Source organism: Sordaria macrospora, chromosome 1 (assembly GCF_033870435.1).
Source record: "Sordaria macrospora chromosome 1, complete sequence".
Taxonomy (NCBI): domain Eukaryota; kingdom Fungi; phylum Ascomycota; class Sordariomycetes; order Sordariales; family Sordariaceae; genus Sordaria; species Sordaria macrospora.
In genome coordinates this window covers 5,607,685-5,633,966 of record NC_089371.1, presented here as the reverse complement: position 1 = coordinate 5,633,966, position 26,282 = coordinate 5,607,685, and the positions used below count along the sequence as shown (strand labels likewise).

Genomic DNA, 26,282 nt, shown 5'->3' with positions numbered 1-26,282 from the left:
CTATTGCTTGCTGAAGAGTCCGGTATAGAAGAAGGCCGGGAGGCCTTATATACGTGCCTTCAGAGGACCCGAGATATCCGACCCGGGGACCCGATCCCTTCGGGACTTCGGGACCTCCTTCATTGGTCCGTTGGTCCTAACTAGTCTAGCTTACATAGGCGATCTCTGATTGGATCGTAACACGATGCCCCTCTCTTGTGGCTTTGTCCTCAACGCCATGAATGTATCCTCCGACGGTATTACCGTCCGTATGTTGAAAGCGTCCTGGGAAGCGATCAAAGACCCTGTCCTGCGGCTCTATCAGGGCTGCGTCGCCACCGGCTACCACCCCCAAGTCTTCCGACAGGCGGAAGTGGTTATGATACCGAAACCTGGGAAAGACCAAACGACGGCCAAGGGATGGCGGCCCATCTCACTCCTGTCCTGCCTTGGAAAAGGCATCGAACGCCTTATTGGCAGGCGGATTGCTTGGACGGCCATTTCTAACGGGGTCTTGAATCCCCAGCAGGCTGGCGCCCTTCCAGGGCGTTCGGCCGTTGACATTGTGGAAGCTCTGTTTCACGATATCGAAGCTGCACTCGACAAGGGACTCGTTGCTGCACTTGTAGCCATGGATGTCAAAGGCGCCTTTGATGCCGTCCTAGTGAATAGGCTGGTCTTACGTTTGCGGGAGCAAGGGTGGCCGGACTGCGTGGTTCGCTGGGTTGAGTCTTTTATGACGGACCGCATGGCCTGCGTGCGATACCCAGGGGTGACCACTCCTATGCGCCGTCTCAGATGCGGGCTCCCTCAGGGCTCCCCTGCCTCGCCCATCATCTACTTGCTCTACACAGAGCCGGTCCATCGCTTTGGAGAGAGCGAAGCGCAGCATTTTGGATATGCAGACGACTGTGCAGTTCTTGTTACTGGCACTTCGAACGAAGAGGTCACAGAGAAGGCCCAACGAGAGCTGGACGCCATGGTCCAATGGGCGCTTCGAGCACGAGGACGCCCTGCTGACATGCTTCTGTGGAAGCTGGAAGAATCCCTTCCATCCCTTTTTCTGCAGAAAGGCATATGCAGTTTCCCCCGTCACGGGCGAAGCGGCTACGCGGGAGAATCTCTCCCTTGCTATTGGAATTTACTGGCAGCGCTTCATCGCTAGAATCCAGACCTTGCACTTCTTTTCGTGGACTTGCACGAGAAAGGCATGGCGCCAGACCCTCTGGCAACAGCACACTGACGGCGGTGGCGTCGCTGACAACCTTACGGGGTTCTTACGGAGTAGAGGGGTGGAGGTTGGCCATGGCCACGATATTGAGAGGGTTACGGTGGACTTGGACAGGCTCGTTCACCGTGCAAGGAGACGGGAGGAGGGCTTGCGGGAGGAGGAGAGCGAGAGCGAGAGCGGAGAGGAGTGATTTTGTCATTTCTTTTATCTTTTCCTTTGTGCTACAGGTTCCGTCATATACTGGCGGCTCGCCCACTGGGCGATTCGATTACAAGTGTTGGGCTGCGTTTACACTATGGGCAACACATGATTTACACTGGCAATAGGCCTCGGTTTGCCCTCGGATCAATGGTTTTGGTGGACAGTTAGGGCATTGCTCTTAATTTTGTATGCTAGACTCACCGGTGCGGCACGTCTCATGCCCTACGGGAGGCGGAAGTAGACGTTAAAAATAACAACAACAACAACAACAACAACAACAACAACCTTCAACCTTCAACCAAAGGCTGAGTTTCTAGGCTTTCTTATTCCAAAGAGGTGTGGTACGTACTGAGGTGCGTATCGAGCCTTGTTGCCTAATGCCTCGAGGTATCTATCTAGCGGTCTTCATGTGGATCTTCCTGAGTGCTTTTCGCCCATTCTCCTTTCCTCTAGCATCGGCCTCTGGCCGGTCGTCATTGTGGCCCAGCAGTCACTGGAGCTGCACGTACGCATGCACGGGCTGACCTGTCTTTCATGCACATCGCATAACAATGCATATCTCACCATGCCCCTAACGGTGCCCTCTCGTCTCGTGATGCGAGGGGAACCTCAGGATGATGCTCAGCGCCATCGGCAGTTAAGGCTGATGCAAAGTGTTGAGGTTCTGTTAAGCCGCGGAACATCTAACCCAGAACTCTGGGCAAATGTTCGTGTGACGATCCTTCCGGCGCCTCAAAAAATGAGAAGAAAAACGAAAGGTGGGAAAATTCGGGAAGGCTTAGGCTTCAAAGTTTGGTTGGTTAGCGCTTAATGGGTGAGTGTCAAGTGGTTTGGAGGCGTTGATATAAAATGGCTGGCAGCTGAGGCCAGCTGGAAGCTCGAACCAGTTCTCCATTGCTAACGCAATACCGCAGGTATCTGCCATTCACCATTCAACCAAATTCTGTTTATTTCTCCAGCTACTTTTCGTTCGCCTTCCTCCTATATAACCATACCAAAATTTACTACCGATTCGCGATTTGCACTTCCACCAATAACTCACCACGTCTACCGCAACGACATTTCTATCCAGATATACCTCATCTATTCATCCGATAACCACAGAACATGAGCCCAATCATTCGCCCCACCGCACAGGGTTGTCCGAACCTTCCTCCCGAAATTCACCTGATGATTTCGCGTTTCCTAAAGGACGACGGTCGGCTGGACACACTTGCCGTATTGTCTAGGTCTTCGAATAGGCTGAGGTCAATATACGAGCCAGAATTATACCGCACCGCAAAGCATGAAAACTACCCGCATTGCTACCCAAACGAGGCTCTCATGTGGGGTATCACCAACGAATCGGTGCCTGTGATGGCTCAAGCTAAAGCTTATGGAGCAGATATCAATGCTCGAGTCAAGGGTTTTCACGGCAAAGACATCTACCATCATATGTGGTTGAATTATGGCTTGGGAACGATGCTCCAGCATGCGGTCCAGAAGGGCCGCGGCCCCTCCGTGGTGTGGCTGATTCAAGAGGGCGCAGTGATCAACACGCCCGACCAAGCTGCCGTCAACATGTGTGAATGTGACACTACCAGCGAAGAGTTGGAGCACAAATGCTCGACATTACACCTGGCCTTATGCAAAGGTCATTCCCTCATCGCACAGTTTATCATAGACCAGTTCGGGCGAGCGGCTTTGGAAGAGTCGAAGAATGTTGACAGGCCCCTAATCCTTCAAACCGCGATAAAAACGGCCTTTTTCAGGAAGGACATCGAGTTCCTGTCCGCCATGCTGGAGTACCCAAGCGTTTGCAACCTGGTCAATATGGTTAACCCCCACGACGGAAAAATAGTTCTTGAAGCGACCCTGAGTGACAAGAATCTGGGTCTCGACTTCATACTTCGGGACTTCCTGAACAGGATCATTGAGGTGCTTGTTCACGAAGGAGGGGCCAGCCTCGGCCCATACCCCGCTGAGTCCAGGAGTGCAGGGCAGTCACCCCTCGTTACTGTACTCAAATGGGGAAACTATGAAACGGCCCAACAGCTTTTGCGTCTAGGCTGCGACACTCAGGGGCTGCCTCCCACACAAGAGACTCAGAATTGGTCGTCCCCGCTGCACTGTCTTATACCCCCCGCATCTGATTACAGAGCAGAAGACCCGGAGTGGATGGATACCCTAGAGAATCGCCATTATGAGTACCCCACAAGAAGTATACAGGAAATCATCGAGACCCTCGTCCGCTCTGGAGCATCGCTGATGATCAAAGCCACCCTGTTCAACTCCACGCCCCTAGAGAACGCCATATCACACGGCGCCCCATTTCTCTCCCTCTCGCGCCGAGTTGCCGCCTACAAGCTGTTGAAGGTTTTGTTGAAGCACGTCAAAGAGGGAAAAATCACGCAGGCTGCGAGGGACCAGGCGGAGAAATGCATGGAACAGATTAAGGAGGATCTCCGGGCTGAACATGCCTTGTATGATCTGTCAGATAGACGGGTGAAAGTCCGGCCGTGGTCGGGATGGGATGAGGACCGTGCTTATGGCCAGCCTATTCTCCTCAACTAAAAAGTTTGATGTTGTGGAGCGAATGGGGGACGGTTGGTGAGGAGCCGTGTCACACGGACATTCGACAATACCACTAATCTCCCCAAGAGCCGCACGGCTGAACCCCAAGCCTTGCCACACGGCTGAACCCCAAGCCTTGCCACACGGCTGGATGTCTCAAGCAACTAGGCTACACTCACCTTCGGGAAGTCTGTTCCTCCAACGGCACGACTTACCCGGAATCCCCTCACCCTTCGGCGTATTCCAGCCAACGACACAACTGCCGCCTGCACTGCCTCCACGCTAGGCCGCGCTGGCCAGAAGAACACTGAAGGAAGCTATTTAGTAGTCCTCCTATTAGAAGGAAGGAAGGCGGCATAAGAAGGCCAGGAAGTCACGACTTACAAGCCGTGGAATCCCCCAAGTCAGTACCATTAGCGCCTTCGGCGTATTCCAGCCAACGACACAACTGCCGCCTGCACTGCCTCCACGCTAGGCCGCGCTGGCCAGGCCATGAAGGAAGAACACTGAAGGAAGCTATTTAGGAAGACCCACATGTAAGCACAATAGTGCACACTAGATAGATGCACAATAGGCACACTAGATAGGATGCAGATGTGTACGTACCTATTAGAAGGAAGGAAGGCTTTGGCATAAGAAGGCCAGGAAGTCCAGCCTGGATGAAAGGCTTGAAAGGATTCAACAAGGCCTTCGAGACCAAAGTAGTTTATTAGTTGAATTTGAACTACTGTTCCAAGCCCAACACTGCCCTTGTCACAAGCCGTGACTGAGGGACGTCATCTCTAATCTCCGTTGAGACAGCGGTCGAGTGCCAGGATCCAAGTTTTAGCTTGAATGTGACAAGGGCAGTATTCTGGGCTTGGAACAGTAGTTCAATTCAGCTGATAAACTACTTTGGTCCCGAAGGCCTTGTTGATCCTTTCAACCTTCATGAGAAGGTCAGGCCTTAAGGCCTTCTTATACCAAAGAAGGTTGGTACGTACCGAGCCCGGTGTGCCAGGCATCGGCGCGAGTCTATCTAGTTCATCTGCCTACAAGTAGATCTTCTGGATGCCAGCCTTCGTCCAATTGCCCGTCAGTAATTCCGGTCGGTGGTTCAATTGATGAATGTTGCTGGCGGAATTCCCTGTGGCATTCTGTCGGTAATTCCGGTCGGCAGTTTGACTGATGAATGTCACCGGCAAATGTCCGTGTGACAGCCGTGCCTTTTGGCCGAATACTCTGGCCGAGGCAAGGCTGGCATTGTATGGCGAGGTTGGGTTAATGTCAAGCATTGAGGCTCTATTGAACTTCAAACCCGGGAGTGTAGGCAGATGTCCGTGTGACACCCGACCATTACGCACAGAGGAGTCGAGGTGGGTGCACAGCCGGCAATGCGTTGGCTGGGGATTTGGCTCCACAGCAAGCTGAATTGGAAGCACCACATTGAGCACAGGCTCGCCTCCGCCAAGCAGGTAGTTTTTGTTGTGCTACAGGTTCCGTCATATACTGGCGGCTCGCCCACTGGGCGATTCGATTATAAGTGTTGGGCCGCGTTTACGCTATGGGCAACACATGATTTACACTGGCAATAGGCCTCGGTTTGCCCTTGGATTAATGGTTTTGGTGGACAGTTAGGGCATTGCTCTTAATCTTGTATGCTAGACTCACCGGTGCGGCACGTCTCATGCCCTACGGGAGGCGGAAGTAGACGTTAAAAATAACAACAACAACAACAACAACAACAACAACAACAACAACAACAACAACAACAACAACAACAACAACAACAACAACAACAAACCAAACAGCTCGCAGGGGAATGTTACGATCCAATAAGGGATGACTTACGTAAGCAAATAACGAAACCAATCAGAGCCGCGCCGCGGCCACGACGCAACGGCTCACACTGAAGAAACAGTATAAAGGAGGGCCTCCCAGGCCGTCCAAATACTGGGCTCTTCAGCAAGCAATAGCTATCACAATCTACCAGTACTTTCGGCTACCACTCTGTTACTCTATTGTTCTATCCCAGCGATAATACTCCTGTGCTTGTAACGGTTCGTCACAGGGAATTCGTGATGGCTTACATCGACATCATCATGTTTTCTGAGACAGAAGAGGAACATCAGAAACACGTTCACAAGGTGCTTGCAGTACTTGAGAAAGCAGGATTGTCCATCAACCCCAAGAAAAACGAGTTTCACGTTACCCAGGTAGATTTCCTGGGATACCGCATTTCCCCTGGGCAGATCCGCATGGATCCCACCAAAATCAAGGACGTCGCCGAATGTCCAGCACCAACAACAGTGTCAGGAGTCCGAGGATTCTTGGGATTTGTCAACTTTTACCGACGTTTCATCAAGGGTTTTGGAGGCATCGCTAAGCCACCCAACGACTTGACCAAGAAGGACACCGACTTCATATGGTCAAAGGAATGCGACAACGCTTTCCAAACCTTGAAGCAAATGATTCTGGACGACCCCATCCTTGTTCTTCCTGACCCAGACAAGGAATTTGAGGTCGAAACAGATGCATCCGACTGGGCAATAGGTGGTCAACTCGGCCAGCGAGACGAGCAGGGTCGACTCCACCCCGTTACATTCTACTCAAAGGCATTCCGAGGACCTGAGCTCAACTACCCCATACACGGCAAGGAGCTCATGTCCATCATCTGGGCATTCAAGGAGTGGAAGCCATGGTTGAGCGGCACGAAATACGAAGTCAAGGTCTCCTCTGATCACAAGAACTTGACATTTAAATTATCCATCCGTACTTCGTTGAGCTATTGCTCAGGCCTTTGTTTTTCAGATTGTGTTTTCTCTCCTGGTGTCTCTGTCCGTGGTGAAGATGTGTCTGATGTCCTCATTTTGCCCAAATATATCTTCCCGATGTTCGCGAGATGGGACAGTATTATCTGTTGCAACTCGAATTGAAGTTAATGATTTGTTCCGACAAAAGATATACATGGGATTCACTTTTTTTTTTTTTCCCAGAAAAAGTCTCTTGCTAGAGTCATGCGTTCCATGCGCGATATGTTCATAAGAGGTGGGAGGCGAGGGGAATTTCACGGGGCGATCATGGTCTGCACAATAGAACACTGCATCCGCTGAGAGTAACTTTTCCCATATGCGGATCTTCCCAGAATAGGATTTCATGAGCGTTGCGTCCCCACACTATAGACCTGACAGGAGAAAATGGTCCTGTGAGAGTCGTGCGAGTGAAGACCGTGAATTGTCTGGTTTGCATTCACAACTTACACCAAAATAGGTCGAGTTCCACTGTACCAAAACATCAGAGGTACTTCAATTATTGATCTAACCCGAGTAACCAATCAAGGTCCGCTGGCTCAATGGCAGAGCGTCTGACTACGAATCAGGAGGTTCCAGGTTCGACCCCTGGGTGGATCGATTCATTTTTTTGAAGTTTTTTCCCTGCCACTTTTCTCTTCCTTCTATAACTGTCTCCAATAGTTTGCATTTTCCCTCTCCTTTCCTTTCAACCAGAATCTCACTGTGGCGGTGGTTCCGACGGTGGCAATATAAAGGTGCCATATCTGCGAACCCAGTTGATGGTGTACATGGATTGTTGGTATCTTGGGTTTGGTTCCCAATACTCCATGAAAGACGCGTCCGAGCTATTCTCAACGTTGATTTCACCGTTATAGAATACCAGATCCTGTCATCACAGAGGAGTGTTAGCAACTGAACAGAGAGCGTAAAAAGCAACATGCGGGAGGTTTTTGGAGAGGGCAAGGGACGGCTCCAGTCAGATATCATCGGTCAGTTCAACCTATACTTATGTCACACGGACATTGCCCACACTCCTGGGTTTGAAGTTCAATAGAGCCTCAATGCTTGACATTAACCCAACCTCGCCATACAATGCCAGCCTTGCCTCGGCCAGAGTATTCGGCCAAAAGGCACGGCTGTCACACGGACATTTGCCGGTGACATTCATCAGTCAAACTGCCGACCGGAATTACCGACAGAATGCCACAGGGAATTCCGCCAGCAACATTCATCAATTGAACCACCGACCGGAATTACTGACGGGCAATTGGACGAAGGCTGGCATCCAGAAGATCTACTTGTAGGCAGATGAACTAGATAGACTCGCGCCGATGCCTGGCACACCGGGCTCGGTACGTACCAACCTTCTCATGAAGGTTGAAAGGATCAACAAGGCTTTCGAGACCAAAGAAGATTATTAGCTAAATTGAACTATTGTTCCAAGCCCAGAACACTGCCCTTGTCACATCAGATCCCTATCCTAAACTGTGTTGACGCTAGTGCAACTTGTTCAGCCCAAAACGAGGTGATTGGTACCGATAATCTTGATAGAAGATGGCCAGAAGTGCCAGACTCCACCTTTTGAAATCTAACAGGTTGCGGAGGCAGCGAAGGAATGGCAAGGTTGACACAGATCCTAAGACCAGGGTTTATTACGCCCCAAAAGCCTCTTTTCTGTCTCTCTCCGTCTATTCTTATGCCTCTATCTGCACCCCCTATCTTCTTCCTCCCTCTTCCTCTCTCTATCTTCCCTTATCTATTATCATAGCACCTCGTCAGCTAGCGGGAGGCGGAAGTAGACGTTAAAAATAACCAAAACAACAACAATAACAACTTCGTCAGCTAGTGATACGGGAATTCAGGGATTTACACTCAATACAGGGGGCCACGAGAGTGAGGCCATATTGTGTGTAAATAAAGGGTAAAAGAGAGATTATCTCAGAAGAAAGGCCTGGCTTCCAGCCAGCCGTCTGCACGCAAGTAGATATGCAGCGCAGCGAGCTAGGTGGCCCGAGCGCAGGGCAACGGCTGGGCAAGCACCAAAGTCACCATGGCAGCTCAGCTAATCTGGGCTGTAATGACTAGTCTAAGCTATAATACAGGATATGGCCAACGATACAAGGAATCCAGGGATTCCGGTATCACGCCTATTCCATATGCTTAGTACTTCTAACTGGAAGGTGTGGTTGGCTTTGGTGAACACTTTTCTCCGTACGTATATCGCTTCAGGCGAGTTAGAAGAGCCTCAAGATATAAATTGTGTCTTTACCCTCGGATTCCCAACTGAACCAAACAAGCAAACTTCTGTCCCATTCTCATCGCATTCATTGTATATCCATTCTTCCCCGTTGATTCTTTCATGGGGCTAGTGCCCGCGGCTGAAATGCCTGGCAATCTTGCCAGGCGAGTGCTCTACTCACGCGGCAGGCAACATTGGCCTGTGCGCGCGCACGTCTCTTCTTTAGGACAGCCGGCCAGACTGCCCAGAGGGTGTTCTTTTCTCCCCTTCTCTCTTCGTAGAACCTTATCGATTCTTTTGGCCAGCATCTGTGTCAACTATGCTGTACCCCTTACACCCGCATCTGATCAAACCTGCTTCACTTCGGAACTACAACGGCACCACCAAACATCAATCTGCTTTGTTGGGGCGGCCTCACGCCACAAATAGGTTGACTTAGGGATTCGCGACATTGCGATGTTCACGTTGAAGAATGTTCCTGTAGCTCGCTACCTTCCGCCTTCTCAAAAGAACTAGAACTAGAAATGATACGCTCTATTGAATCATAGACTCTAAACATTCAAAGCATCTGTTCTAGATTCAAGAAAATCTTCACCTGTTTGTGATATCCACCACATATGATACCGTGTGAGGAGATCTTTTTATTTGCTGGGGGGGGGGGGGGGGGGGTAGAATCCGGGGTAGGCGACGGCGGTGAGGCAGAACTTTTCTACAGGGCGGCGGTGATGGTTCGTGCGAGGCGGTCCGCTTCACGTGCGTGAGCGGGCGAGACGGCGGAGAAGCGAGCGAGTTCGGTGTCGAGGGCGGCGGCAAAGGAGCGATAGACTTCAGCCTTTGCGAGAGCTTCAGAGATGAAATTCTCTGCGCATGACGAGATAGCCCCAGTGGTGGTGGCGGTGGTGGCGTGGGCGTGACGGACTTCCTCGTCCACAGTCCGGGCTCTCTTGGCCGACTGCGCCGTCGTGGAGGGCGGGGGCGGGACGCAAAGGGTGTTCGGCAGAGGAATAACCAGTATCATGGCCGGCGGCGGTGGTTTGGGGGCCCCGGAGGGCGGAGGCGTAGACATTTTGTCGTTATGGTTATTGAGATATCGACCGTGGAAACGGCGATTTTGGTGGTGTTAAATATTTTGCGGACAACCAAGCGTTAATACTAACGCTTGGCGCCAAGACTTTGTGTTGCAGGAGGATGTTGATTCAATTTCGCTCTTAAGCGCCTCCATTTTGAAATGGCTGGAATTAAGACCGGAAGAAAGGACGATGATTGTATGTAGTGGGAAGATGCGGAGATGGTGTTGACGTGAAAAGAGTGAGCAAAGAATTAGCGACAAAGGCTTGACAAACCTGCAAATGTCGCTCCTCCTTCATCTTCCTGCTGTAACCTGCCTGTATTAGCCTGCCTCCTTCATCTGCCTGTCTTGCCCTACCTCGTTGATCTGACTATTCGTCGCTCGGTAAAATTAAATGTCCGCCCATGAACGTTCTAGCCCAAACGCTAAACCCCGCCAGTTGCATTGGCGTCGCTTCCTCCCTCTTCCTCCCTCTTCCTCCCTCTTCCTCACTCGCTCCTTCTTCTTCCTCCTTCCTTTACTTGCTCTTCCTCTAATTTGCTCTTCATGCAAGCCACCACCGTGTTATGAAATGCCAGAATGGAAGTGAAAAGGTGGGCTAATGCAGGCAGATGAAGGAGGTAGGTTAAGGCAGGTCCATAAAGGAGGTCGATCGTGATCAGTTTGTCGTAATGGATCAGCAAACCGTGATCCAACAAGACAAGAGCGAGAGATTCCCTTGCCACGCTTTCATCTGCATACACATAACTACTAGGCCGAGGAGTACGAAGAACCAATTAGGAATGGTCTTCTGACGGAGTGCAATCTTGGTGTTACCCGTGTAAAAGATCTAGCCGCAGTATCAGAACAGTCTACTTTGCTCATAATCCACTCAATTATATTTATCTTTTTAGCGCCGCATCCCCACTTACCGTCTTGCCTCCGTCCGAACGATATGGATATGGGAGCTGATGGTTCAGTTTCTTGACCCTACCACGTGATTAAAAGACCCGTTTCCTGTCCTTCCCGCTCCCATAGATAAGAACACTGAGGGCCAGACTAGTAGTTGGGTCGGTGACGACCAGCGAATCCCTGGTGTTGTATGTTTTTTTTTGCTTTTTGCCCAGCTCACTCACATCGCCCGGCTCGAGTAGCCATCCCTGCGTTCTTGTGACTCATCGCTTATCCATCGCGACATGCATGCTGTGGCTTTTTGTCCCACGGTCCTGAACACGGCCGAGAAGCAATGTCCTCCGTCTTGAATGCGCGTCTCTGTTCTGATCTTTAGGGGAAGCTTTTAAAGCATAGCTCATCGCATCACGCTGTTTTCCCCGCGCCCTGTTCTAGCTGTGTTTGGTGTTGAAATGCAGAAAGCCCTTTGCCGTTCACGATGCGCCCCAAACCTTGTCCTTTTCCGTTTGAGTCCTTTTTTGCCTTGTCGTTTGCATACCTTTTATCCTGTTGAACCTGTGATGTTGAACTGGGCCCAATCCCTCATTTTGTGTCCTTTTTATTTCGGTTTAATGTGTTTTCCGTCTCTCATCATCATCGCTTTACGACCTTATCTTCAACTCCCAATACCGATCATTGCTGGGCCTGCTGAAAGGCAATAATCTCGCCAGCAATCTTGGCGGTAGCCTCAACGATGAGAGAATGCTCATGAGAGTGTATCCTCTCCTCTAGCTGCTCGAGACTCTCACCCTCCTGGCACTCGATCTCGCGCACAAGAACGGGCGCACCCTGGTCAACGGCTTCAATAACGTAGTGCACCATGATACCGGTCTTGTTGTTCTCCAGCTTTCCAGCTTGGAAATCGGCGTACGCTCTCTCAATGGCGTGTGTACCGTCGTACTTGCCTAACCGGAGCGCATATAAGGTCAGCGCGAACCATCTCGTAGCCCCTCAACCGATAGTCAAACCACCACCTACCGGGAAGCGCCGGATGCAAGTTAATAACCTTGATCCCTTTCTCGGCAATGGGCGCCAAAAAGTGCTTGCCAAAGATATACATCCAGCCCGCCAGGACAATCAGATGGGGGCGTTCCGTCTTCTCGTCCAGCGCGAGCACCTTCTCGGCCAGCGCGGCATCGTACTTGTTGCGCGCCTCCTGCAGCTTCTCCGGGTCCGTCTCGCCGCGCGCCTGGAATCCGTTGGAGATGAGGTTGAAGTACTCCCAGGGAATGCCCGCCTTCTCGGCGCGAGTTGTCGCGTAGGCTTTCCCCCGGTTCACGATCAGGCGGGTGATGCGCGCGTTGGGGATGTTGCCGGTGGCCAGGGCGTCGACCAACGCCTGGAAGTTGGAGCCGTTGCCGGAGGCGAAGACGAGGATGCGGCACTCTGCTGCGGGGGAAGACATAGCGGGCGAGTGAGAGGGAGGGCGGATGGGTAAGGGGAAGTGAAGTGTCGACTCTTTTTGTCCCGGATCGGATCTTGAAAGTGAGAATAAGGAGTGAAAGAGTGAGGAAGGATGATATGGTGTGAGTAATTCCGTTCACCCATGGAAGCGAGCAGCAGCAGGAATGGGTCCCTCGTTTCCGCTCCCGTCGGACCTCGACCGGACCCAATGACGTGACAGCAGCCGAAATTTTGGCTGCAGTGAGGGGGGGACGCCCCGGAACGAAGAGGGGCTCCAGTGGGTTTCAGTGGGTGCCAGTGGACTGTAGCCCCTGGAACCCACCGAACCCCACGGGAAAAGCGTGAAATAAAGTTATCGATGGTGCGTTATCTTCACGTGAGAGGCCCACTTTCGACGTCGCTTCTGTTGTTGTCGCCCGACTTCGTCCTTTTTTCCGTTCTTCATCGACATCATCAACATCAGCATCTTTGTGTAAGGATGCGCGCAACAATTATCCGATAATATGTGATAGCTTTTCAAGTAGGCCATTGAGTTACGAGAAAGCAACTAACCTCCATCGACGAAATGCAAACGAGGAACATCGACAGCAAATGCCATCAAGGACGACGAACGATGGCATCGACATACCCCATAGCCGAACAAGGACATCAACAAGACAACCGATGACGAGCTTGTGAATTTGGAACCTCCTCGCTATTATCCCAATATGGAACGGAATTATTGAACCGGTCATCTGCATGGTATGCCCACGAAGTACTGAATCCAATGCCGTCATCCCGGGACGCCTGTCAATGGCGACAAAGCCAGGAGGTTCTCCAAGCGACAGCATCTAGAAATTTACCGGCCTTCTGTCGACAGTGGTGCTCCCCATCACATTCTGATATCAGTAAACGTCGAGACAAGTATGGAGCCTTACTTCCCTTGAGCTTCTTCTGGTTGCTCAACAACGCCGCAAAGCACTGATCGCAAAGCGCGCATCATCGGTACCGGGCATTGGGTCTCTGCACCTGGGTCGTGGTGCCAGCTAGGGTAACTACGGATTCAATATCCATCAGCTCAGCCCTTCACTATTTAGATGTGTCCGTCGCGTCTATGAGTGCCTACTTGTAGCATACGGTTGTGACCAGGTATCGAGTGCCGGCTGCGTGGCCTCCTTCCTCTTCGACTGTCGCTGTAGCGGATAGTATCTGCCATGCTGACAGACGAACGAAGCAGCAGTCCGGTCTTTTGGCAGGCAGCACCCTTCGAGAAGCGTCAGCATGCAATGGAAATTTGTCTTTTGTCGAGGTCATATACTGACATCCAGCACGCTCATATTCTTCGCCCGATCCGTCGTCAGGAAGAAGAGGGGTGCCCAAGGGGGTGTCCCGGTCAATGCCGGTTTTGTGGCAATACTCAGCCCACGCTTTGTCGGCATTGCTCAACATACGAGCGAGGACAGACGAGCTGTGACGGAGTTTGGGTTAGTGTCGGTCTTTGTAGAGGGGATCATCAGCTCAAGTCACGAACCTAACACGCCGGCCTTGATCCATCTCTTCCTCGACGACTTTCTTGACATTATTGGCAACAGCCGACCGAATTGTTCTGTGGTGCGAACGGATTAGCAGAGGGATGAGGCCAGAAATCTGGAGCCTAATCAAGCAGTCTGGAAGGGAACCCACAGGGCCGACATCTCCTTCTTCCGATCGTTGTTCTCGGTTGGACGCATCTTGTTGGTTACATCTGTTGGATGTGTGGCCATTGGCCAGTGTCTGGGTCATTGGGGCAATAACGACGAGAAAGAATAATGCCTTGAAAAAAAGTCGCAAAGGATGCCAACGCGAAGCGAACCGCGAAAGTGTCGACAAGACGACCAGCCCTCAAAAGCAGATTTCAGTCCTGGGACTGCGCGAGCGATGCCAAAGAATGATTGCTGGTTCCCAGGAGGAGCGCAGGAAATGAGGAAGATCGTTGAGAGGACAGAGGGGCCTAGAATGGGCATTAATGGCGACCTTTATTCTCAGGTTCTACTGCGTGAATGTCCCCAGATCGCCTGTCGACCTTGAACCTGAACACTATATAGGGTCAAGTGACGCATGGTGCTTCTTCACCATGCTCGGGTTGAATCCTCTCTCTAGGCAAGACTTCAGGTTGACTCTACAAGGCTGAAGCACTTCACTGTGAGTAGCGGCATCGTGAACCTAAAGATGACAACATGGGCATTCAATGTTCCCCCTAGTCCAGTGGCCTAGACCGTCCCAGGTTTCGAGACCTTGGTCCATTCCCCAACACTCTTTTGTTCACTTCGGCTGCAGCGCTGGGGGAAAGAAACACATCGATAGATCCTGAAGTCCGTACCAAATGAAGACACACAGGATCTACACCTCCTATCTCGTCATGCAATTCAATTTTGCATCGTATCCTGCTTCAAGTCAAGCCAAACAGAGGGGCGCGGCGCACCTTGCCAAAGTTGAGTGAAGCACTTGAGGGCCTAGTAGTCAGGCCACTTGACCAGCATACCAGCGCTCGGGTTTTAAGACAGACAGAGCCTACCCTTCGTGTGACCTCGAACACGTTATTGTTAACGACGGTAATCGTGAAACTTTTGGTTCATTTTCATACCCCATCGTCAATGTACTTCACAATATCACAATTGTCAAGGCACGCGCAGCAAGTTGAGAGGATGCCCGAATATTATGTCTACCGATCTAGCTCATTTCCTTATCGCTTGACTAGTAGTTGGGTTGGTGACAACCAGCGAACCTCCATGGCACGGCCACTCCTCATCAGATTCTGTCCTGTGACCGTGGCGGGTTGTTGGGGTTATTGTGGGAGTTGTTATAACCCCCGCCACGACCACGATCGTCATCAAGCGAAGGCTCGTATGCAGGCGACTTTTGGCGTAACCGAAATATCTGATGGGTCTGTGTAGATATGGACGACCGGGAGACCATTTGTGACGAGCCGTTACAAGCACAGGAGTATTATCGCTGGAATAGAACAATAGAGTAACGGAGTAGTAGCCGAAAGGTACTGGTAGATTGTGATAGCTATTGCTTGCTGAAGAGCCCAGTATTCAGGAAGCCTGGGGAGGCCTTCCTTTATACCGGTCCTTCAGTATGGCGCCAATGCGCCGGTAGGTTCCGTCATATACTGGCGGCTCGCCCACTGGGCGATTCGATTTTTAAGTGTTGGGCCGCGTTTACGCTATGGGCAACACATGATATATACTGGCAATAGGCCTCGGTTTGCGCTCGGATTAATGGTTTTGGTGGACAGTTAGGGCATTGCTCTTAATCTTGTATGCTAGACTCACCGGTGCGGCACGTCTCATGCCCCACGGGAGGCGGAAGTAGACGTTAAAAATAACAACAACAAAAAAAAGAAAAAAAGCCAATGCGCCGGTATTTCAACCCCGGCCCTTCGGCGTCCGGCGCGGCTCTGATTGGTCTATCTAAGTGCTTACATAAGTGATCCCTGAATGGATCGTAACACCATTGAGCTCAGTGGCCTCCCGATCGTCTATGAAGGCTTGTTACTCGGTGCGGAGCTCCTTTCCGCCGCCCACGGTGGCACTGGTGTGCGCTTAGAGATTGCTACATCAAAACAAAGAGGTTAGCGACACGCTAAGATGTGGAGTGTACATCACTTTGCGTTCAGCAAGGGACGATATCGGCCCCGTGACACCAGTCCTGGAATGCCTCGTCGAAGCAATCTAGGGCATCTTCGTGCGCACTATGAGACTTGGGTAGTTACTGATGTGCCTGGATTACGAGATGGGCGGGGACATTTTGCGTTGAGGAACTCACCCGAAGTACCCAATATAGGTGTTGATGGCCAGCCCGGCAAGGTCCCAGAAGACCGAGCGAAGGGTCCTGGAAGAGAAACATGGAGTCAGCGGGGGCGGAAGTGCTTGAGTGGTTGAGGTTTGAGGAGATGGGCTGACTTACGGGTAGGGGACGGGGTGAGGATTGCCAGGGCGTCGGATAGACATCTTGATTTGCTTGTGGTGGTGGGAAGTGACAAGTGGCTTTGGGTGAGTCGAGGAAGAAGAGGGGAAGAGAAGAAAAGATTCAGGGATGGGGGGGTCGAAGGAGGAGGATTTATACCTGTGCCGCAGAGGGAGGGTAACTGGCAAGAATTTCGAGAAGGACTGGCAGTCGGCTTTGACAGCCAGTGGCAGCCACGAGAGGACCCACGGTGAAATCACAGGAGGGGTAACGACGGCAACAGAAGAAGGGTTATCGTCAGGCGGCAGGTACGCGTAGAAGATACCAGACACGCAGTATGTTGGCCCTGCCACTCACCGCCCTTCGTCCGATAAAAAGACACGAGATAAAAGCTGATACCGCTCACTGTGGCTAGGGAAACGCCAGGTACCTTACCGAGGGATCGCCATACTTCTGGGGGGTGGGATACACGTCTGGTTACCTTCTGCTTCACGGAATTCCTCGCTGGACCTTCTACAAGTATCAACGGACATGCGATATGCTTTGAAGTACATTTCAAACACCTTGATCGGATTGCAGCCAGCATATTATGCTCCGGTACTTGCATCTGATCTCGGACAGACGGCGGATATGCAACGAGCAAACAGAGCGGACGAGTTCGGCTCCCTGTTACAGGTACACAGTAGCCTGGAGTCGTGAGGTGACAGTGAAGTGTGCGCAGGAAGGAGCCTTGATCTCCCAATTCCGTGGTCTCTTTCTGTGGGCATTGAAATATTATACTCACCATTGACAAACAAAAGCCCCGAGACTCATATCTTGGCCAGAGACTTGAACTGTAAGCTCCCATTTGGCCTATCCCAATCTCTTCCGGTTGTAATCGTTTGGATGGTTTCAAGTTGAAGACCACAAATGCTTTTGACGGCGCGTGGAATGTGACAGAGTCTTTGTGGTTGCTTTTCTCTTCTTGTGGGTGGTCCGTCTCCCTTGGTACTTAATGTTTTGTTCGGACAATAGTAGGTGCCTCTATCTTGATGACCCGTTGAGCGGACATGCAATGTACGAGATCCGCCCACGAAGTGTCGTCCCAACAGAGTCGTACAACAACAGAAAGTGATCGATCTGTTTCAGCTTGAAGTTTGGATGGTCGAATGAGTCTTGCAATATGGTCTGGTGAGAACGTGTGCGCCAATCTAAAGATTGAGCTGACGATGTTCTCTCCGAAGTAACCCCTTATCTTCACTGACGCGTTTCATACTTCAGACGAAGACGGAATTTTAGGCCACCGCAGTCTGGATGCATTTTGTGGCGGGGTATTTTCTCGTCACCCTCGCGCAAACTGTTTTCTTTCCACTCCTCAATGGGCAAGCTCGGTTTCCTTCTTCCAAGTCTACTCTCCAACTTGAACGTGTTCTTGTTCTCCCTCTCTTCCTTTCCAGATTCAACCTCTTCAGAGTCAACCGCTTCTTCATCTCCTTCCTCATCTCCGTCGGTTACCAGCAACAACCAAGATATCACGATGGCTGACGATCTTCCACACGTTCCACCTCCGCCGTATACGGCGGAAGAACAACCGGGGCAAGCACAGATCCCGCCATAGGTCTACGTGCCCGCAAGGGTATACCAGCCGGAGCGCGACACGCTTTTCCTACACGTACAACTCGGTTGCATGGAAATGTCAAGAAAAAGATTTGAGAGAGAAGTAAGGGTCATGCAGCGCATGTGGGATTTGGGCTTTTCGCCTGGCGAATATCTTGGTGGAATCTACCCGCAGTATGTGAGAGACTTCAAAGAGTTCTTTGTCGACTGTCATATGTGGAATAAGTACAGTAAGTTGTGGCTTCTGTTATAATGTGGGACTGATAATTCAAATGTTCACGGATGGCTAACCTGATTGTGTTTTTCAGTCCACGTTGACGAGTCGGCACGCACTGCTGAGCGCACCAAGCTGCGTCTGGCGCAAGCCGAAGGCGAAGTCCAACATCTTAGGCGCAGATACGAGAAGCTGCACAAGGAAGCCTGCGAGCTCAAGCAAGCCTTGGATGAGCGAAATGCGATCGTGATCGCATACAACGACGTGATAATCGGCCTGAAGGAGGAGGTAGAGCAAGCCCAGCTTGTCAGGGAAGTCACGAAGCAGACGGCGGCGAGCAGAGTTGCGGCTTTGGAAGCTGAGCTGAGGCAGGTCAAAAAGGAAAGTGCCGCCCAGCTAGAGGAGGAAAGAGCCCATCAGCAAGCTTTGGCAGTTGAACTGAAGAAGTTCAAAGACGAAGGTGCTGCGGAAAAATCGAGACACTCTAACGGGATCACTAAACTCGAGGAGGAGAACGATTCATTGGAAGAGCAGCTAAAAAAGCAACACGAACTTCTCGACAAGAAAGTCAAAGAGCAGAGGCAGGTCACGGCCTCGATGCTCAAATTCGCATCAATCGACGACACCCTCGTCAAAGTCGAGGCCCAAACTCAAAGCACGCGAGTGCGCAACACCAAGTTCAAGGGGAAGGAAGAGGAGATCCAAAACAAGGGCAAGCCAAAACCGCTGCCGCCAAAAAAACTTCCGGACCCGAAAGATGATATATTTCGAGCTCGAGCTTGAGTGTCGCCGGCTGAACGACCTAGTTGCTCGCCACAACATGGAAATGGGTCAGTTCCACATCCGAGCCCAAAAGATGGCGCGCCGTACATGTACAAGAGAAGCCGAGGAGAAGGAGCGCGTTAAGAAGGGCCTCGCGTCTATACTTATAAAATCCGGGCACGTGAAGCGCTTGGGAAAGGTGGTGTGTGTGCTGGTAAAGAAGAGCCCTGTGCCGGCGTTGTGTGACTCGCTCGCGGGCATGCTGGAGAACTTGGAGCAAGTTGTGAAGGAGTTCGAGGATAATATGGGTCGGGTTGGCCTGCAGGATTTGACTGCACATGTGGGAGAGGGATCTCGTGAATGCCCGCGTTTGGAGGATCCTTACGATGCTTGAGCGTACATGGTAGTGCTGGTTTGTCTTACCTTCTGGTTGCGGTCTTTCATCGTTTCTGATAGACTTTCTCACAAAAAGTAGAAGAGTCTCCTAGTTCAGAGCATCCTTAAATCAGACTTCCTCAGGTGCTCTACCTGATCCAAAGCCATATTGCCCATGCTCTGATTACTCAAACCATGCTAAATCTGCTTGATCTTCTTTCACAATCCTTAGTGGAAACTGTTCCCCGACTTTCCTCACAGGTGATTGAAAGGAAAAGCTAATTACGAACGAGTAGACCTTCAACCCTGACTTTTTGTAGCGATGATTCCAGGCCCAAGCCAGGTATAAAATCCGTATAGGTCCGCCAAACCCAAACACAGTAACTCCAGTACCAGGCTGGAGTTCAGATGCAGCAGATGCCCCATCGTCGTCAATGCAGAACCACCACCAGCAGACCCCGCATTAACGCGGACCTCCTCGTTGTCCCCGTATCTTTTCACAGTCCTTCCAGCAGAGCGAGACCTTGAAAAAAGGGAAGACATCCCAGTCGGGAGTATCAGCTGTAGTGGTGCGCCATGTATACCCATCCAAGAGATCCTGGAGATTGGGCATCTTGAATTCCCGCGGGGTTTGAGGGGATTAGGAATTCCATAATGCTCGGAGTGCGAGGTTTATTTTTCTGTGTGCGTGGGCGATGTTCAAAGGCGGAGGAAGGAGTGACGGGGATGCATCTCTGGCCCTGGCTCATGTTCAAAGGGTTATTGCCAGCGGGCTTTTGGGAAGCAACAGATCAGGATATTTGTAATGAGTTTATTGGGTAGCATCTTGAAAAATATGGTTGCTTGTAGAGATGAGTTTGGGGGTGGCTGCTCCGAGGCCTTGGAAATCTTGCAGAGGCTCTTGAAATAACTCCCTTCTTCCACATATTCAGGTAGGGGTTGGAACCATCTGGATCGGAATACAACCCATTTCACATACAGCAGGTGTTTTTACCACTATTTTTGGTCCAGGATATAGGTCTACGGTCACTTGAGATGAAATACTCGCATGTACGGCAAAGACGGAAAAGACTGCAATATTTTCTACCATTACTATTGCGCTTCCATCATTAAACCATGATAAGGTACTCCCAACGCTCTATTATTCTACTACATTACCTTATTCTTTACCAGTTTGCTCCGTCAACTCTCCAGTAAGCACTCCAGCCGTCCCACAACCTCTTTGACAGCACGATCCAGCGCGGACACCGCAATCCAAAGGGTCGGAAGTGCCAAAAGCACGCCCTCCCCGCCGTGGGATTGTTCTTTGAAGGTGATCCGTATAAACTCACACATCATGCTGACAGCTTTCGCCTTTTTGGCCAAGCCCTTGTTGACAGCATCTTGAAGAGCTGCCAAATCGTCCGTTGCATCTGGTCTTGTCGTTACAATGGCCATGTCATTCTCATCAGTGGCGAGGAGAGAGTACTGGAAGCACTCTACTTCCAGCGCAGCGATATTTTGTGACAATTCCTGAACTTGTTTTTCGGCTGCATGACTTCGGTCATCCAAGCGTTGGGTTACTTGTAGTTGACTTTCCTGGCTTAAAATTTGTTTCTTGTAGCCAAGACATTCTTGCTCGAGTCTTGCGGCCTCTTCGTTTTGGTGGCGACGTTCTTCCTCAAGCTTGTTGACATTTACGTTGTACTGATTGACTTGGGCCTTGTAGCTCTCAAGTTCCTGTTTGAGCTTGGTGGTTTGGTCAATCGCTCGACTTTTTTCGGCAGCCGTTCCAGCTTGTTCCTTCCGGAGATGATCATTTTGTCGTTGTAGCTCTTTGACTTGCTTGGATGATTCCTCCAGCTTGATGATCCGATTTTTCTTGGCTGCCGTCTCTATCGACCGCAGCTTCTTTTCAGTAGAGAGCTTCCTTTCTACGTCTTCAAGCTCTTTGACTCTCCTGACGGCATCCCCCAATTTGACGTTCGCATCTTGAGCTTCCTTGACCCTGATGTTTAACTGTCCCTCAGCCGCTGCTAGCTGTTCCTCGAGTTTAGGTATTGGTCTCCAGCCTTTTTCAAGTTCGTGCACTCTCTTAGCCGCGACCTGTAGGTTGCTTTTGGCCTCATGAGCTTCCGCAGTCATGGCGTCCAATTGCCCCTTAGCCGTTGCTGTCTCTTGCCTGAGAGCAGAGATCTCTTTGTCCTTGCCTTTAGATGATTCTTCAAGCTCATGTGTTTTCTTGACGGCAGTTTGTAGGTTGCTTTTAGCCTCAAGAGCCTCCGCAGTCATGATGTCCAATTGTTCCTTGGCCATTGCCATCTCTTTGTCCTTGTTTGTCAATGACGTTTCAAGCTTGGTGGTCTTCTTCTTGTAGAGGTCGCATTCCTTCTCCAGCTCGGAAATTCGGTCGGACACGTTCTTTGAGTTAGTAGTCATCCTCTTCTCCAACCGATCGCACTTTTCCTCGAGATCTCTGATTGTGACAAGGGCAGTATTCTGGGCTTGGAACAGTAGTTCAATTCAGCTGATAAACTACTTTGGTCTCGAAGGCCTTGTTGAATCCTTTCAAGCCTTTCCATCCAGGCTGGGGTTCCCGACCTTCTTATGCCAAAGCCTTCCTTCCTTCTGCTGGCCTGATCTGGGTCATGAGGCCATAAGGCATCTATCTAGCGGTGTGCACCGCTGTGCTTACATATGATCCTTCCCGAGTATCTTCCTCCAATATCCTTCCTTCCTATGACGCCGGCGTCGTCACGGGTACCGCCCTATCGCCGCCGGAGTGCCTTGGTTGGTTAGGGATCGTTCTTGTGACAGCAGGGTTTCCCTTCTTGGCCTGGCTAGCACAGCCCGATATGAGGGGCAGTGCAGCCGGCGTACGTATTGTTGGCTGGAATACGCCAGGGATTATTGAGGGGATTCGGGTAGGTTGTGCTATCGGTCGAATAGACTCTCCGACCGAGTTGGCCTGGTTGCCTGAAGCATTTTGAAGGGTTCGAGAGGCTCAGCCGTGCGGCTCTGCGAGCCTCGTGCTGCTGGGTTAGGGTCGAGGTCGAATGTCCGTGTGACAACTGGTGCAGTCTAGAATCTTTGTTGGAGGGCTACCCACCTGTACAAACGCGCATCTTATGCCGCGGCGAGAGTCAAGTTCCGTCTCTAGAGCCTGGGGTAAAAGTTAGTCAGATGGCATGACACCCCCGTCCTTGACGCGAGTGGGGGTGAACATGTTGCTGATGATGATGTCCAGAGGGCGCCACACGTGAAGATATGGTCAACTAGCACGAGAAGCCGGAAGCAGGCAGGTCCAATACACCCGAGGCAGCGAGTCGTAACTCCCAGTACGATGAATACGGGTAGAGGGCCAGCAAGAGCGAGCACCAGCCACCCTCCCCAGCCGTCATCTGCCTGCCTTTCTTGCGCTCGTCACTCCCGTGCTTTCCAGCTGGCAGAAAGCCCTACCCCCAGCCACAGCCCTAGCCGGTTGATCCAGAAACCTCGACCACAAGTCAAAGAATTCCCTTCCCTTCGCGTCACTTCCCTCTACTTCTTCACACACTACCGAGAAGCAGCTCCTCTCACCTCACTTCAACTTTCTAACAAGTCATTGCTTCTTGACGGCACCAACACCAAAACATATCACACGCCGCATACCAGAAATACCCCAACTACTACGTCTCCAACCTGGCACGCAAGTGTAAATGTATGCTCGTCTACCAGATGCGCCTTCTTTAAAAAGCTCTCCGTCCATACTCACCTACTGACCCTCTTCCTATGTTACGCCTAAGAGCGCGGGATTTGGAAGAGCGCCACATCGAGACTATTGTCGCTGCCCTCGACAACTTTGCATTCCCTCTCCGGTGACTGCAACTGCGCCACTTGTGTTGCTGCGTACAACTTGCCTCCGTACTTCACGGGCCACAACTACGGACAGCCATTTGGCGTCCGGATTTCCTGCCCCCAGAGGGCGCGCCGCGATCGAAGAGTTCAAGGTATGTAGACACTCAACTTTCGCGCAATCCTATACTTAATCCGCCTTCCTTTGAAGAAGGAGAGTCTCCTAACACTCTTTCACCACAAAAAGCTGCTCTCATTGGGGGCTCAACCCATCCTCCCCTTCAAGAGGAGAAAACCTACCCGCACTTTAAGACCCATACAACAAGGAGCGCGCGCTGAAACGGCGTTGGGGTTTGAATCAAATCAAGCTCCGCTTGCGCTTCCTTTTGGCCTTGTTTCTGGTTCTGGCCCCCTCTCAGTAAAGAAACTTTCATCGAAGAGTTCAAGGTATATATGCACTTGCCGTTTATCGCAATCCTTTACCATTCCTCCTTTTCTTCCTCAACAATTTCCTTCCACTGACATCCACTATAGCGCTCTCATTGGGCGCGCCCGCAGATCAATTTCAAGAGAGAGACTTCCCTCTGTCGTAATAAGTAGCAGGGTCGTTCTTGCCTCGAGACACGCATCTGCTTTCCCCTCCTGAATTCCCCAGAGAGTGCAAACCAAGATGAAGGCAGTCAAGGAGGACGGCGTGTTCACCTGCGTGACTTCTTCGCGCGAGGATATTCGCGCGCACTTGGGCAGCATCGCCGAGATCAGGCGGAAGAGAGAGCTGAAGCAAGCTGAGGAGTTTCTGGAGGAGAAGGACATCAGAATCCACGATGGACACAAGAAGATGGTGGAGGACGTGTACAACGAGATCATGGATGGAAGGAGCAACTACCCCGTTCACCCGCAAGCCGAGCTCCTTGTTGAAGCTGACCGCATCGCCGTTTGGGAGGCACAATGTATGTACTACCATTTTAGGCAAGCGCTTTCCGCGCGGCAATCACTCGCTTCAGCTGTACCTGACCATTTTCCATTTCAACTTGACAGTGGCCAACCCTGACCTGAAATTTTCCCCGCGAACCACCAAACTCTGCAAGGGCTCCAAGTCTCCGTATCTGCGCTTCATCGAGCTCTGTGAGAGCCTTGACGACTGGAAGGAGAAGGTGAAGCAGACCGCCGCCAGGCCTATTCACCATGGCCCAGATCAACCCTTGGACATCGACGGCCTCTCGCTCAGCCTGATGACGCAGCTCCGTGTGGGCTGTGAGCAGTGGGTGAAGGACTACAAGGACGATGGCCAGAGCAATCGGAAGAAGCTATTCGACTGCGTCAAAGTGCTGGCAAAGGAGACCCACGATATGCGCGCCGCCAGCAGGTCTTTTTCACGCATGAAGTAGGATTTCATGGTTGACAAGCACTTTGACTTGGAGCTCGCGGTCTCGCACTTGCGTTTCTTCATAGATAATTTGGCTTCGATGGAGGCGACTCTGGAATGTTGCGAGGAACGCGTGCGGGCGCATGAGGAGAAGAAGAAGAAGTTTGAGTCCTCGTGGGAGTTTGAGGAGTGGACGCGTGAGGGTCTGTATGTGCAGGAGTTCTCGGCAGAGGAGTTCCCGAAGAGGAAGAAGATCTTGATGCCGAAGAGGGATCAGCAGAAGTATGCCATGATCGAGGGGGTTTTTGCAAGGGTTACTGGTCGTCATAGGGTGGACGGAGATCACAGCGATACCCCAACTACGGAGTGAGAGAGGGACGTTGAAGAAGGGCGAGGATGACGAAAAGGATAGTGCTATTGACATTCAGCCTACCGCCGTTGTCAACACGCCGCTAAATATTGCATGCAAACAATAAAGCCACAGAAAAAAAGGTGAAGCAAGGAACGATTCGAGAAAGATGATGCGCGTGAGGAAATGCGGGCAGACATTATTTGCTGTGTTGACTTTTAGGTGTCGTGTAGGGTAAAAGCTGCCGCAGTTGTCTTCCTGACATTTACTGTGTCTCCTTTGCTTTCGATAGTAGCTCCTTGCAAGAATCAATCGCCTTCTCGGCATACTTGTTCAAGTCCTGACCAAACTTCTCCTCGAACTTCCCATCAAACACTTCCACACTGAACCATCCCTTGAAGCCCGTGTCCAGCACTGCCTTTGCAAACTGCTCAATAGGGAGGTAACCACCGTCGTAAGGAAGTGGACGATAGTCGTGACTCCAGCGTCCCCTTGGTCGCAACCCCGACTCCGTATCGGGCTTGTCCTCCAGCGGCGGCTGGGCCTTGTACGCATCACTGATCTGGAAGAAGAAAATCTTGTCGACCGGCACCGTCTCCGCTAACTCCTTCAAGCTGGCTCTGTATCTGACAGACAACTCCATCTCCGTGATAGCCGGCGTCTCGATCCTACCAGACTCGGTCGTAGGATCTCCCCACTCTCCGCCCGCGGACTGGAAGGTATCAAGGCACAGCCCAACGTTGGGCCTGTCCACCTTTTGCACAATGTTCCAGACATCCGACCACTTCGGGGCGTGCGTGGACCAGCACCAGTTCTCGTACGCAAGCTTGAACCCCTTCTCGGCCAGCATGTCCGCCAGCTCTTGAAGATCGGCCGCCACTAGGTCCGGGTCAGTAGCGATGCCCTCGGAGTCAGACGAGCCAACCTGGAGCATGTCGGTGCCCACGGCTTCCATGATTCGTATCCATCCTCTTGCGCGCGCAAAGGCGTCCTTGCGCTTCTCGCTGCCCTCGGGCCATCCTTCAAAGTTAGAGAAGGGTTGTAGGACGAAGATCTTGAGGTTGTGGCGCTCGACAAGCTGGCGAGCTGCTTGCCCGGCTTCGCAGAGGGTGTCGTAGTCGTCCTCGGCAATGTCGCGACCGAAATGGAGATTGGCGTAGGATTGGAGGTCGGGGAACGAGAGCTCGATGCCGTCGAAGCCAGCGTGGCGGATGGCTTCGATCTTTTGGTGAAGCGTGTGTTTGGGGAGGCCGATGGAACAGGAGGCGAGGGCGAACGGCATTGTGCTTTGCTGTACTTGGACTTAGACTTGAAGATCGGATTGAACTAGGGGTATGGTTGTAAACGGAAATCTAGGTGTGAGCTTCGTTGCGATATCTTTGTTGGTGTTTGGGTGTTGCTGGTGTTCCTGTGCAGTTTTTGGTAGCTGCACTCTAGAATTACAGCGGGCACCTTGCTGGCTATCGATGATGTCAATGATTGTCACCCCAAGCGGTCGTC

At 51.5% G+C, this 26,282-nt stretch overlaps 11 protein-coding genes and 1 non-coding gene across 12 annotated transcripts; 7 read left to right on the top strand and 5 right to left on the bottom strand.

Annotated features, from left to right (window-relative positions):
* Window positions 1-2,518: 2,518 nt before the first annotated feature.
* Window positions 2,519-3,964, top strand: SMAC4_13093 (uncharacterized protein; the record flags this gene model as incomplete). The annotated part of the gene is made up of 1 exon (XM_066091259.1): window positions 2,519-3,964. One exon carries the CDS (start codon window positions 2,519-2,521, stop codon window positions 3,962-3,964), a length of 1,446 nt encoding a protein of 481 aa, XP_065945755.1.
* Window positions 3,965-6,045: 2,081 nt separating this feature from the next.
* On the top strand, window positions 6,046-6,879 carry SMAC4_10067 (uncharacterized protein; the record flags this gene model as incomplete). The annotated part of the gene is made up of 1 exon (XM_003343309.2): window positions 6,046-6,879. The coding sequence occupies one exon, from the start codon at window positions 6,046-6,048 to the stop codon at window positions 6,877-6,879; it is 834 nt and encodes a 277-aa protein (XP_003343357.2).
* A 402-nt stretch (window positions 6,880-7,281) lies between these two features.
* Window positions 7,282-7,353, top strand: SMAC4_13092. Its single transcript has one exon. It is a non-coding gene; the product is annotated as a tRNA-Arg (tRNA).
* Window positions 7,354-9,683: 2,330 nt separating this feature from the next.
* SMAC4_13091 (uncharacterized protein) lies at window positions 9,684-10,040 on the bottom strand (the record flags this gene model as incomplete). The annotated part of the gene is made up of 1 exon (XM_066091258.1): window positions 9,684-10,040. The coding sequence occupies one exon, from the start codon at window positions 10,038-10,040 to the stop codon at window positions 9,684-9,686; it is 357 nt and encodes a 118-aa protein (XP_065945754.1).
* A 1,232-nt stretch (window positions 10,041-11,272) lies between these two features.
* Window positions 11,273-12,470, bottom strand: SMAC4_01524 (uncharacterized protein). Its single transcript, XM_003352643.2, has 2 exons — window positions 11,952-12,470; window positions 11,273-11,878 (listed from the first exon to the last, which is right to left on the bottom strand). The coding sequence occupies exons 1-2, from the start codon at window positions 12,376-12,378 to the stop codon at window positions 11,607-11,609; spliced, it is 699 nt and encodes a 232-aa protein (XP_003352691.1). The 5' UTR covers window positions 12,379-12,470; the 3' UTR covers window positions 11,273-11,606.
* Window positions 12,471-13,468: 998 nt separating this feature from the next.
* Window positions 13,469-14,086, bottom strand: SMAC4_01523 (uncharacterized protein; the record flags this gene model as incomplete). Its single annotated transcript, XM_003352642.1, has 4 exons — window positions 13,469-13,620; window positions 13,679-13,824; window positions 13,888-13,962; window positions 14,040-14,086. The coding sequence occupies 4 exons, from the start codon at window positions 14,084-14,086 to the stop codon at window positions 13,469-13,471; spliced, it is 420 nt and encodes a 139-aa protein (XP_003352690.1).
* Window positions 14,087-17,973: 3,887 nt separating this feature from the next.
* SMAC4_01522 (uncharacterized protein) lies at window positions 17,974-18,900 on the top strand (the record flags this gene model as incomplete). Its single annotated transcript, XM_003352641.2, has 2 exons — window positions 17,974-18,133; window positions 18,212-18,900. 2 exons carry the CDS (start codon window positions 17,974-17,976, stop codon window positions 18,898-18,900), a joined length of 849 nt encoding a protein of 282 aa, XP_003352689.2.
* Window positions 18,901-18,937: 37 nt separating this feature from the next.
* SMAC4_01521 (uncharacterized protein) lies at window positions 18,938-19,273 on the top strand (the record flags this gene model as incomplete). Its single annotated transcript, XM_003352640.1, has 1 exon — window positions 18,938-19,273. One exon carries the CDS (start codon window positions 18,938-18,940, stop codon window positions 19,271-19,273), a length of 336 nt encoding a protein of 111 aa, XP_003352688.1.
* Window positions 19,274-20,436: 1,163 nt separating this feature from the next.
* On the bottom strand, window positions 20,437-21,698 carry SMAC4_01520 (uncharacterized protein; the record flags this gene model as incomplete). Its single annotated transcript, XM_003352639.2, has 1 exon — window positions 20,437-21,698. Exon 1 carries the CDS (start codon window positions 21,670-21,672, stop codon window positions 20,437-20,439), a length of 1,236 nt encoding a protein of 411 aa, XP_003352687.2. The 5' UTR covers window positions 21,673-21,698.
* Window positions 21,699-22,767: 1,069 nt separating this feature from the next.
* SMAC4_01519 (uncharacterized protein) lies at window positions 22,768-24,455 on the top strand (the record flags this gene model as incomplete). Its single annotated transcript, XM_003352638.2, has 2 exons — window positions 22,768-24,017; window positions 24,106-24,455. The coding sequence occupies exons 1-2, from the start codon at window positions 23,738-23,740 to the stop codon at window positions 24,453-24,455; spliced, it is 630 nt and encodes a 209-aa protein (XP_003352686.1). The 5' UTR covers window positions 22,768-23,737.
* A 78-nt stretch (window positions 24,456-24,533) lies between these two features.
* Window positions 24,534-24,803, top strand: SMAC4_01518 (uncharacterized protein; the record flags this gene model as incomplete). Its single annotated transcript, XM_003352637.1, has 1 exon — window positions 24,534-24,803. One exon carries the CDS (start codon window positions 24,534-24,536, stop codon window positions 24,801-24,803), a length of 270 nt encoding a protein of 89 aa, XP_003352685.1.
* A 41-nt stretch (window positions 24,804-24,844) lies between these two features.
* SMAC4_01517 (uncharacterized protein) lies at window positions 24,845-26,194 on the bottom strand. The gene has a single exon (XM_066089607.1). The coding sequence runs from the start codon at window positions 26,062-26,064 to the stop codon at window positions 25,048-25,050; it is 1,017 nt and encodes a 338-aa protein (XP_065945753.1). The 5' UTR covers window positions 26,065-26,194; the 3' UTR covers window positions 24,845-25,047.
* Window positions 26,195-26,282: the final 88 nt, after the last annotated feature.

Excerpts from the sequence above, each read along its gene's own strand:
- SMAC4_01517 (XM_066089607.1), bottom strand. The coding sequence starts at position 26,064 with ATGCCGTTCGCCCTCGCCTCCTGTTCCATCGGCCTCCCCAAACACACG.
- SMAC4_01524 (XM_003352643.2), bottom strand. The coding sequence starts at position 12,378 with ATGTCTTCCCCCGCAGCAGAGTGCCGCATCCTCGTCTTCGCCTCCGGC. Across the intron at positions 11,879-11,951 it reads CTTGCATCCGGCGCTTCCCG|GCAAGTACGACGGTACACAC; the intron begins GTAGGTGGTGGT and ends CGCTCCGGTTAG.